This window comes from Anoplolepis gracilipes, chromosome 4 (genome assembly GCF_047496725.1).
Source record: "Anoplolepis gracilipes chromosome 4, ASM4749672v1, whole genome shotgun sequence".
Lineage (NCBI taxonomy): Eukaryota > Metazoa > Arthropoda > Insecta > Hymenoptera > Formicidae > Anoplolepis > Anoplolepis gracilipes.
The window spans coordinates 5,626,351-5,639,328 of NC_132973.1; the positions used below are offsets into that span (position 1 = coordinate 5,626,351).

The 12,978-nt window shown below is 40.9% G+C and overlaps 1 protein-coding gene across 9 annotated transcripts in view; it reads right to left on the minus strand.

The window, feature by feature from the left end:
* The window catches only part of LOC140665025 (uncharacterized), a 196,793-nt gene that overhangs the window by 73,067 nt on the left and 110,748 nt on the right, over window positions 1–12,978 (minus strand). For 5 of the 9 annotated variants that reach the window (XR_012046530.1, XR_012046536.1, XR_012046535.1 and 2 more), the window contains exon 3: window positions 2,286–2,484. Coding sequence is in view for 1 of the 9 variants with exons in the window: in XM_072890696.1 (XP_072746797.1) it covers window positions 2,282–2,484 (203 nt within the window). In the remaining 8 variants the exon portion in view is untranslated. Of the gene's footprint in view, window positions 1–2,281; window positions 2,485–12,978 lie in introns of all 9 variants that reach the window. The other 4 variants (XR_012046529.1, XR_012046534.1, XR_012046533.1 and 1 more) reach the window with 1 other exon arrangement.

Here is a 12,978-nt window from a genome sequence, read left to right on the forward strand (position 1 = left end):
GATATCGTTTTCTCTTCTGATATATTTATTGTTAAAATGCAACCCCTCCCATCTTGGTAGATTGCTAATTTATCTCACGAGAAACTATGCATCATGGCGTGAATCGATCTTGGAGTTTTCCGGTGAATCAAGCCTCAAATCTCTATCGCCCTCCTCTCTCCGCAGACTACGACGTGACATAATATCTTCCCACCGATAATTCTTACACCAAAACTCGCCCGCGACCTGGACACCTTTCACGGTCATAAATCCATCAGACTCAACATTCGGGATATTGATTCTGGGTCGTACCTTGGTCAAACTATGCCGGGATACGCAGTGGCGCGCGGGGGTGCGAGGAGGGTGGTCGACCAGAGGAAAAATGTTGTACGTGCTCGATCACGGTGCTATCTGGGCCGCCTCGACGATTGAATAATGGTACCCGCGCTTTCGCGTCTACGAAAGCTAGCGATTCCGTTCGCATTTGCAGACACGTCGCAAACGCAGGCTCTAGAGACCGTAAGCGCAGGCCGATTAAGATTATACATATAATATATCCGCGAAGAGCCGTGCGGCCGGAGACGCTGAGGGAATAATTTACCCCCTAGGATACCTATTTTGCGGCCGCGGCTCGGAGAATTTCATATCCGTCTGAGACGGCTGATAACGGCGAGGGACGTGGAAAGGATGGAAGAAGGGGAGCAACGCCCCCGCCGAGAGGAGAGAAAGCACAGGGAGCGGAGAGAGCGATGTCGCTCCCGCGAAATATTATGGCACCCGCGCCATTTCCGCGCACTGATTGGAAATTGTCACCACCACGGAACTATCTCTGCTCCATTGCCCGCGCGGATATTAGGCCGGAAGCGCGGCCGTGTCGCAGCGCGAAAACTTTTTGATTGCGTTTCGCAATCCGGGAGGAATCGCGGTGCCGAGCGAGAGAGCGGAGATGCACGGATTCGCACGGATTTGCGGCGTGCATATATATATATATATATATATGCACGCGCGTGTAGTGGATAGATATAGAACCGCGCGTACGTGTCGTGCTTCGCGTTTCTCTGTTTCTGTTACTTTGATGAACTGCGCGAACCCGTCGACGCGCGGAAACCGACGCGGCTGTTGCTGATAATGACGCAGCTCCGCATGGAAACGAGCGTATCCGCGGGTCACTGAACATTTTCGGACTGTTCTCTTGTACTCATCTTTTTTCGGTCTTTTTCCTGGATTTCACAGTCGGACGATAACCGGCGTATTTTTTTTCATACGGTTACAAAAATCTATTTCCCGCGTTGAAAGCTTTCCACTGGGTGATTTAATAATAAATGGACCCTCTACGATTTTCGACACATCACGCAATTCCGTTTTTCTTACTTTTTTTCTTATATTGTGAATAATAAATATATGAAATAAATATTTACGATTAGGTGAAGAAAATATTAATTTTAGAGTTTTTGAGAAACTTTTTTAAGCGTAAATAAGATGTGAAATGTTAGAAAAATATTTTGTATTAGATCACGGGAGATTGTATCGTATAAAAGGACAGAGAAAGCCTCGGTTCTTTCTGAGCTTTTTTTCTTTTGAAAAATGTATAAAGCATAAGGCACTACAAAGAATAAAGTACGTACGTATGTACGAACGGATCTAGTAAGCGACTACACATTGTATCTACAAGTGTTTATCGATATCTCCCCGGAGTAAGCTATATACGATAAAATCACATATTCGATCGCGAACGCGTATGAAAAATTCATATATTCAAACAAACTGATGCAGTCGCGATCTTATTTTTGCCAAAGACAATCTCGGACACAGATCTCTCGTTATCTTCAATGTGCAACGACGTGGAATCAGCGGCGGCATATTACATCGAGCCGTGGACGATAAAATCTCACGCAAAGACGAATTTAATATCGTATCATCTACATTTAATCTTGCTCGACTGACGATAAATTCGAATGAAATTCCGATCAGAATTTCACGACGCGAGAAGAAAACAGCAAGGAAAAATGTTTCTTTAATAACCCTGTACCGCGCTATGTGTGTGTGTGTGTGTGTGTGTGTGTGTGTGTTGCGCGATCGTAGAAAGTGTATGATGTAAAAATACCAGACGTAACAAACGTACGCATTTAATATACGGCCTTGTTGAAATCTCGAAAACACAATCGGATTTCGGTCGCGTGGGTGCAACGCGCGTCATTCGCGCGGGCCGCATTGATTTTCAACTGTGGGTGTGCGCACAGGCCAAACTCACTCCACCAAACAGACAAAAATCTCTTTGAAAATACTACACGTATATACTTACGTACACATTACGGATGCAGCCGGTTGCGCACGTGCGCGCGAGAGGACAGTTTGAGTAGGCAGCTGCATTTGCGAACGAGGTGGTGAAGCGTATTCCTGTCGAGTGCTCATCGTGAATTGGCTTCGCAGCATGCGAGATAGCAAAGTTTTGTCCACGGAAGAGTGTTGCACTAAAAAGTTGTCGAGAACGATAAGGCCGTAATTCTGAAACGTGGAAAAAAATAATTATTGATTAACTTTTCAGAAAAAAAAGCGAGGATAATATTAATTATATTTAATGTAAAATCATATATTTTTTAATTTCCTTGATATAATTGATAAATTTCCTCACTTTCGGAATGCAATTGGCATGAGAGTTTAGTTTAACTTTATAACTAAAAAAATATGCGCTTAAAGAATATTCATATGAAAAATATATTATATCTATTAATAAAAAGGAACAAAATAGAAAGTGCTCAATCAATTTTCTCAAATTAATGCCACATGATCGACAAATGGATTATTGCAACAGTTGCAATTGCACGGTGGTCAACACAAAGGACACGCTTGCGACGTCGTCGTCACATGTATGTTTGCGTGTTGACAAATCGTGAGCGAACTGACGATTGTTTAGATCGCAGTAACAATCGCCCGCCAAGGAAGAAGGAATCAAACGGAAGCTAATCAAACCAGCACGCACCACGATTTAACGCGATTATCGTTATCCTCGTAATTGCTCGCTCCGTGATTAGCGTAGTGGTCATCAGGGAAACCGTTTCTCACGTGATCGATAACAGTGCGATCTATTTTAATCGCCTTATTATCTCAATAGAAAATTTCACGAGACTGATTTGATTGAACTTTAGATAAAAAAAAAAAAAAAAAAAAAAAGTATGCGCATACTTTCTATATATCCTTGGTGTTATCAAATATTTCAAAACTCAATGAAACAATTGTGTGTAAAAAAGAAAATGTAATTAATTTTCTTAATTTATTCGCGAGAGAGTTGCCTTTCATATTCCTCTTACACCGTCCGTTTCAATTATCGCAAACGCGCCAAATTAATTCCGCGACATTGCAATGGAGTTATCACTACAATTATCTTCGCTACGAGAAAGACGATTAGAGACCTTTCGAATTAGCGCGCTAATTCCCCAATATTTTTCACCACCAGGTGTAAGCATTCGCGCGCACAAGTGGCCCGAAGGATTCGCAGGGCACTCTCTCCCCCCTCCCCCCCCGCTCGTGCCCGCCCACGCTCGAGTCCGCCGCCCCGAAACGGAGGATTTATGACCTCTCCGATAATCCTTCGTTGCTCCTTTTTGGAAATAAACGTCTCCTTCTCTTTCGCGCCGGCCACACTCGACGTCGGCGACGGCGAATCGAGAAACGGGATGGACGTCGTCGTCGGCGGCGGCAGCCTCGTATTAATCACTCCGCTGCAGACAGAGCGCGTTACATGGTGGCAGATAACGTTATCGCGTCGGTTTCTATTACACCGTAACATTTTCCGAAGCGAAAGAGCCGATAATGGTCGGCATAGAGCACGTTCCTTCGTTTAGGCTGCAATTTATAAACGCGGTCGCTTACATATTCGTAAGCAAATCCGAAACTGTCTTTCCTCACGCTTCCTTCGAACGTGATGACGTAGCGATTTCTGCGGAAATCTGTATATATGCATATAGATCGGATCGCGTTAGTTTTTAAGCCTTGAAAGAACTGTTACGAAACGAATTATCGAGGATTATGATGACTTTGTAAATATTGATATTGAATTTTTTATTTGTATCTCGCTTTAGAATATTGCACAACTATTACAATTTTGTTATTGATTACATGTTGTAGACAATATTTATTATATAAAAAATGCAATCTATTTGTATATGTTATAAATCTTTTTCTCGAAAATGTGCAATAGTTTTTTTTGAAATGATGTTATTTGTAAAATAAAAATATATGAGATCGATATTTTTTACAAATTTGCCTTACTTTCAATATTACATAACATTAACCTATAAAATTGACACGTATCGTAAATTTTATATATATATAGATATAAATAAAAGATATCTGTACAAACTTTGAGAAATTTATTATTAATTATATATAGTTCAGCTTAAATATAAGATAACATCACCAAATTTAAATCCATTTTATATTTATGGGTTAAAAATAGCTAGTATATTCATCTATCGTCATTAATGATATATACAGTGACAATGAATTTTTAATTGCGTAATAGTGTATAATATTTCTCTTTTTCTTCGTTCACAATCCATGTATGAACATGAAGAAGCGTGTGTAAATTGTCAAAAATAACATTTTGATCATCTTCTTTAATATTTAAAGCTGTTATTCTGTTTGCGATAAAAGAATTATGAACGTTTCCATTTTTAAACGACAGTTATCTACACGTAGAAAGGAAACCTTTCTCCAGAGCTCTTCAAATAATCCCTTTTTATTGTTCTGATGCGTAGGACTGAGCTTTAAAATTTATACAAATTATTCAGTTACACTCTTTCAGCTGTACAAGTCACATAAATTACTAATATATATATATGCGTATCGATATTTCTCGTAACATTTTTAGATGGGCCATAAGGGGTGACTTTGGAAACGTCGATTGCTTACTTTTCTCCTCTTAAAGCAGCGCAACTGATCACACTGTGACACAGTAAAAATGTGTCCGTCTCGTAACGCACCATTACCGCATCGCATCGCGGCGACGACGACGACGACGACGACCACGAGGAGTCGTCGCTCGTGCCCCGGCAGACAGGCAGGATAGAATTTACGCCACCGAAGATATTCATGGCTCGTTGGCGAGTTTATTTTACTCATAAATTATGCCAAAGTATTCCACCAGTCGTTCGGAAGGGTCTTCGCGCTCTGCGCACGCTGTATAAAAGAGAGACGCCGCTGATGCAGACGCCGACGCCGACACCGACGCCGACGCCACTGCGGTTCAACAAATACTTCAAGCTCGCGCCGTCAGACGAGTTCGTAATTTACACCTTCGCCGGGGTACTCCTCCCAAGAGAATGAGCACGGGATGGTGTTATGGCCGGCCGATCGCGAGTTTGTATCTCCCTTACCCCTCCCCCTTCTCACCCTCGCCAACTTGATCTTCCCCACGGCGCGATAAAAGCCTCTTTTCTAAATAATCCAACATTTTCTCATGTCAAATGAGACTCTTCCTCCGACGAAGCGAAGGCAACAACTCTTGAGAACATCGTCTCCTGTTGTATCGATAATTGAAAAGTTCGAGAGGATCCCCGAAAGTTCCGCCACGATGGACTAATGTTGCTCGCGGGAGAATTTTACAATCGTAATTGTCCGAATTATATTTAGCGCACATGCATGTATGGTATTATATATATAAAATATATTATACATTTTTAGTTTTATTTTCAGAACATACACCTCTATTCTACAATCTCTTTTATTCCATACCACAATTTGATATATTTTATCCGATTAATTTTGCATTATGCATTTATACATTATATATTGCGTAATTTCTCATATTTTATTTCAACGAAAATCGAATTATCCACGGTATAAATGTTCAGTGCTCGCCATACAAATGTTAATATCATGAATTAAACGATTTATTAATAGAATTACGAACTCTGAAGGATAAAGTGGCGTCATTTATTAAACAAAGTGAGCGAAAGAGAAATCAGTTTCACATCTCATGTTCTGAATATCTTCTATGAATAATCAGAAGCGGTTTAAAAGTACGTTAACTAAGGAGGCCGAGCATACAGACATCAGCAGATTGGAAAGAAAGAGGGAGGAAAGGGAGTCTCGGCAATAAATCGGTGGTTTTCGAGTGCCCCGCGGGAATGAACTGACGAAAATATAGCGGCGGGCCGCAAACTACGAATTGTTAGTTACTGCGCGCCGCCGTAAAATATATGAGCCGACGGCCGTTCACGAAGTGGGATATACCCGCAAAACCCTGGAGAGCCACGCGAAACGGAAGCCTACCTCGAAAATTCGACACCTCGAATCTCAAAGTCTCGAATATAAGCGTTCCCTGGTTGCCGACCGCCAACCTTCCTAAATTGCTAGCCACCGGAAAGAGAATTGTATATAAAAACCGTATTTTCTGTATGTCATTTATATTATACGCGACACCTTCAAGAATTATGTTTAACATTAATAAAGTTCGCAATAGTTTGTTTTTATAAAGAAAATAATTTTAAAATAATGATATTACGTATCAAAAAGTTAAATGTTTCTTCAATAAAACTCGTAAATAAATCGGACGAAGAAACTAATAATAATAACTCCATAAATTCCTTGATATTATTAGATCACTTTACAACAGATAGATTGACGATATATATTATATCACGTAGATCCAGATATGATTCGAGTATTTGTACTTTAAGTGAAAATAAATTAAGCGACTCCAGTTCTTTTATAAAAGTTTTAGAACTTGTCAAGAGTCTGACATAATATCATTCATAATTGAATTTGTTTTTGTAAAATTGTCAAATTCGCAAATAAACTGTGTCCAATAATATCACAAAGAAAATAGTATATATAACACAAAATCTTCCTACAAATCTATTATTCATACTATACAAAAATACTATACAAAATGTTCATTCATTGTAATTTTATAATTCAAAAAATAGGTCCGAATGAATAAACCACATGTTAAAGTTACATTCTTTTTATATAAAACCGAAACAATTTTATTATTTTGTAATTCTACACTGATAAAAACATTGTATTCATAAAAATAACTGTAGGAAAATATTTAGTTTATTAGTTTTATTGCTTTAGAACAAAAAATGCTTTTTTCAGAAAAAATAAATTGAAATATCGCATAAGTCAGATTTAGTTTATTAGTTTCATTATTCTACTCGCGCAAATTAAAGCGGGGTCAAACATTCTTCAATCGCAGAAGAAAAAAAGTTTCGGCCAACGAGAATTAATACAGCGGCTCCGACTCTTTTGCAAAGCGCTCAACAGTTTAATCCGTAGATTATTATTTCGCTCGTTGCTTACCCGCCCGAACTTTTCGCGCCGCTTGTTCATTCGCACTTTGTCATTCCTCGGTATTCTGCAGCGCATTAAACGCAGTTACTAATTATGACGCGAGTTGGGTCAAACGAGGGTTTCGCTCGCGCGAGGCGAATAGCAAGGACGTCTCACGGGGATGATAATGGCCATCAGAATTCTAGCGACGTGCCATTAGGTAAATTGTGAGAAATGCCGTGGATCCCGCGTGTCTGATTCGCACGGTCGGGCCACGTTTCAAATTCTCACAAGCGCAATCGAGACGGAGAGATTTGTACCGGTTGATCCGATTAAATCGCGGATACTTAATCAAAACGGATGTTAATGTCGCGTCATTACGCACGTCGCTGCTCGCGTTTCGATTCAATGAGACATCCTCTCGTAAATTTGTAAACTCTGTCCTCATTCCTTAAATGCTCTTGCAATTGCCTACGTCATTATAGCGGTTTAAGCGTTTTATTGAGTTTCTCTTACAAAGATTTTTGAATGATTATTTTAAAAAGATAATCGACGATAATTTTATTTTAATTCCACAGTTATCGTTATTCACGATTGTTAATGTCAGATATCGCTAAAACTTCGGTATCGTAAAATATGCAAGTAATCGTATAGCTGCGCAAAACATTGCCTTGGGAAAATTCTTTTTCCGTAACGCGGGCGAATGCCGTACGATTCCCACGCGAGTTCGTTAATTGCATAGTCCCAATCACGTGCGTTATTCGTGACCGAATATCTGCGCCGTAATGGAATTCGGCCTTGAAAAAGGGTCGTTAAAACGTTAAATCGCTCGGTCTCTCTGCACTCCGTCAAAAAAATAGGGTATCATGGCAGCGCACCCCGAGAGTTTCACGGAGAGGATGAAGGGAGGCAGACAGACACACACGGACGGACCAGCAGCGAGAGGAATTCGCGTCCCTGTTCGCTCGTCGCTCGCTTTCTCTGTCTCTCTTTTTCCTACCATTTCTTCTTTCTCTCTCTCTCTTAACATTTATATTCCCGGATTGTATTTCTCGATTGTTTCGTGCATCACAGCATCGGCCGGCGCGGATTTCGCGGTCCGTCGACACCGACCGATCGCCCCCGCCGTTGCCATCCGACGCAAAAAGGGCGGGCAACGTTATATATGTCTATTTATTTGCCGACAAATCCAATGGAACCCTCGCTTCGAGACCCGCACCACCATTTCCGCACCCCCCCCTCTCTCTCTCTCTTTTGCATTATCCTTCGAGGATATACATTTAGAGTGACTGACTGGCACAACTAACTGCGATGGATCGCGTTTGTTATATATATATGATTTTCTTCCAAGGAAAAGAGAATGATTGATATACAGCACATTAGAACAAAATGAAGAATAGCGCAATAAATTTGCCATGTTTACTGATCGTCCCGAAAAGTTAAGCCAATTTTCCATATCCTTATGTGTCCATCTATTCACGTGTCACGTATCTATGACGTCAAATGAAAAAGAGTGAAAGAAAAAGGAATGGGATGAAAGATCAATGTGAGAGTGTTTTGGACAACGCGTGGTGAACCGGAAGTGCGGTCCGACGTCTTCCCACGTCGGTTCAATGTGGAATAATACCTTCCGGCGTCATGTGGAAAAGCGAAGCCCGCGACCACTTGATTTCGGATCGTGTGAATCCAATCGAATCGGTGAATCGGCCGTTTCGTGTGTGAAATTGCTGTCACGAGAAATTGCACTCGTGCGCTTCGTTTTTGAGTCTCGCGGCGAATCTTCGATTCGGTGGCCGAAGTTCGATGAATTTATCCGGACGTGGGTGCCGGAATCACGACTGCAGCCATTACTCGATCGAGGAACTTTAAAAATCCGATATCTCAGCAGTTATTCGAAAGATTGACAGAAAACATCTTATCAAATTTAATTTGGCTACTAAAACGGCGATCGAGAAAACAAAAAAATATGCGCGCACATGAAATCTGTCACATTTTATTTAAAAAAAATTCTTGTCGATTTGCTTTGCAATATGATTAAAAATTCTAAATAAAATTATAGAAATGCATAAAGTTACGATAATAACGAAGAAAATCTTAAATAAAATTATTTGTAACAATTAATAATAATAATAATAATAATAATAATAATAATAATCACACATTTAAAAAATATTATATTAAAAACATTTTCGAATTAAATGGCTTCGCACATTTTCATAAAAGTTTCTTGTACACCATCTCGCACAAGCATCTTTTGCGACAAAATAGAAGTCTCGTATCGAAATCGGGTCAGATATAATGGACCACGCGTGTCGGCCATGCTTCCAAAGTAATTGCCTCTGGATCGCGAGCGTCGAAGGAACGTGTCAGCTGCTGAAACCTGAAACTCGTTCATGACGTATATAGGCACCGACACACGTAGGCGAGCTGTACACGTTCCGCGTACGTATACACACGATTAAACGTCATGTATACACACATGTGGGAACTCGGTACAGACATACACACACCCACACAGAGGTCAGGACGACGAAAGTAGCGATTGCACGCGATACGCGTGCTGAAACGAAATGGCCCCGACGGAAGCGCTATGTATCACCTACCGCCGACCATATCACCGGATCCACGCCGGTCACACAAAATAGAACAAATTTCTCGGCGCGATAGCGCAGCCCCGTGTGCAGAATTGTTCCGCTCTGTTTGCGCGTTACGACGCGCCGTTATTTTATACTTTTGACCGATAAAGCTTAATTCGCGACAAAAGTATTCTCCACGAAAATCCATCGGCGCCACCGCGCGATAAACGGTAATAGTCGGACGATACGCCGGGCTGTTATCTCTTAAGCGCGAAAACGCGAGGACGCGAAAGCGACGGACGGACGAGACGGTATTAAAAAAAATGGCGTGATAAATTTTTTCAGCTTGACGAAAACAGATAGATCGCTTTTGCGTAGACCGCCTCTCTTTCCCGGCAGCCATTATTCTCATTGCGATTTATCGCAACCTTCCTCTCCTTCCGCCTCTCCCCGCTTGATGTAATAAATGGTTGACTCAAAGATCACCGTTGATGTACTTCGCGTTTCAGTTCTACGGTTCATTTGTCACCAGCAGGTATCGTCGCCATTTCTACCTCTAAAATTTTCAGAACTGATTCAAACGTCAAACCCTGCTCGCCTTGGAATCGGAAATGATCCGCGGGCATCCTTAAATGTGTCATCTTTCTCGTGTCATTCCGTAATTAGAATTATTTTTTTTTTTTTTTTTTTTTTTTTTTTTTGTGACAGTCAAGTTATTTTGACGGTGCGAAATGCGAGCGATTCTTGATTCGAGATATAATTTCATTAAATCTTGATTGAGAACGCTGTACGAAGATTTACGTCATGTAGCACGTTCCGCTCTGATAGTTTGACACCGGGGCGACATGTTAACTCGACAATGGTCTCCGAACAGATTTTCTCAGCGGCTATTTCGAGCGACAAGATAGACCGCGCGCGGCATTATGGTCCCTTACACTGAACAGATTATATCTCCTATATGCGGAACCCCTGTTTAATATACTGATTAAGCCGCCTATTATACTCCTCGATCGAAGAGGCTGTTATATATAAACAGAAGATTAGAAAGTTGAAACGTTAAAGACATAGAAATTACTGAAGCGTATTTTAAAATATAAATTCAACAACTTTTTCTGCGTTCACAATTTCCTACGGAGTTACCAACAGGTGGATTAAAACGTAGCGAATAAATAAAAAGAATAAAATTTTAAAAATAGATATGAAAAAGCATGAAGTAAAGAAAGAGAGAGAAACAAGTATTTACGTGAAAAAAATTAAATTTATCTCGGCGCACAGTTACTATCACATTCTGTCATTTGTAAATCGATAGAAAAGATAAATCTAACGCGTCGTTTTCAAAGTCACCTCGTGTCCCGCAGGGAAAATCATCTTAAAGGTCGGTTGCACCTATACGAGGCATACGCGTAGACGCGCGCGTAACCCGAGTTCCGGTTCCGGTATTGTCGGCAGCGTCAGTAACCTCATTTAGGAACCTTCGGAGACTTTCGAGCAAAAAGCGTCCGATGCCACGGTAACAACGATAAATCCACTTCGGAGCGAATTCGATGCTGTTGCGGGGCTAGAGAGAGAGAGAGAGAGAGAGAGAGAGAGAGAGAGAAGGAGGAAAGCGGGAGACGTAGGTAGAATGACGAGGACGATGGGGATGCTTCGTGTCGAGGCAGGCGTTAACGGTTCGGTTGTTCGGTCGCGATAAATCAACAACTGTCGGCGCTGGGCCCACGGCAAACAGCGCGTTGCAATTTCAGTGGCGATGGATGCCAAAGACGACGACGACGACGACGACGAAATTAAATACGACGTCACATTGTGTACAATGTCGTTGTGTTGCAAGAGCCGACACATAGACATATAATAGTAAGTCGTATTCCCTCGAGAAGCGCAATGCTCCGAGAAGAATGTTTTCTTCCTACGGCGCTCTCTCTCTCTCTCTCTCTCTCTCTCTCTCTCTCTTTCGCCGAATGAAATAAATTGATTCCTCCTATCTACTCTAGCTGCGTTATCCGCCATTGGAGATATCGTCGATATCAGTAAAGCCTAGTGATATGGCACTCCAATAAGATTTGTATGTATGATGCATTGAATCATTCCATTAATGAAATTATCATTTCATGCATCAATTCATTCGCGTTTTCTAAGAGCTGTTTTTCTTCTTAAATAATATTTCCAAAGATATGGAAACACACATGAATTTATTAATTTAATTTTCTGCTTTGATTTAAAAAGCTTATCCGTACAAAACTACACGTGATTTAGAGTAAGTTAACGTACGACACGAAATTAATTTTCAATATTGGAAGCAAGTAATAAAATTCGATCAAACGGAAAATATTAATCTAAACAGATATAATATTAAAAAGATTTTTAATATTATATCCGATAAAGGATATGGGATTGAAAATATGTATTACACGTCTCAATTATAATTTTCAAGCTCGATAATCCGTACATTTTAATTTCTTTATCTAAAAAGTCCAATAAAAATCTACGCCATTCACTAACTTGATGAATCTTCTCGGACGCTGCAGAACTTCCGGCGGACTGTTAACATTGTAAATCACCGAGTATCACTGGCAACAGCCGTAGATGCTTTCTTATTTTCCCGTCACCCCTTCCGCGTGCACCCCTTTTCCGATATATATTCAACGCTCTTTGTGCGATCACCGCGATCGTTTGCGGATGTCTTCTAATTTATCGTCACTCGACAATACGGCTGCAATGAATATCGAAACAATAACAACGACGAGAACGACGATGACGAACGTTTCGTACCAGTGTGCCTGCGAGAATGGCGTTTCGCTTCTTCGATTGCAATAAATATTCTCTCTCTCTCTCTCTCTCTCTCTCTCTCTCTCTCTCTCTCTCTCTCTCTCGCCGCGAATGGAACTTCCGGCACGCTGGGCGACCGCCCGATATTACTTGGCCGACGGATAGTCCCGGATCTCGTTCATCTACCTGGGCTGAATCGCAATGTACCCCCCTGGAGAGCAGTTTCCAGCGATCCAAGTACTCGAAGCATCGCGGTAAAAATCATATAATGAATTTTCAGGATACAAAGTTAACGTTCCGAAGAAAACTTTATTTTATGCGCCTCGTTCTCTGCGGCTCGTTTTTTTTTTTTTTTTTTCAAACTATGTTTAATACATCTCAC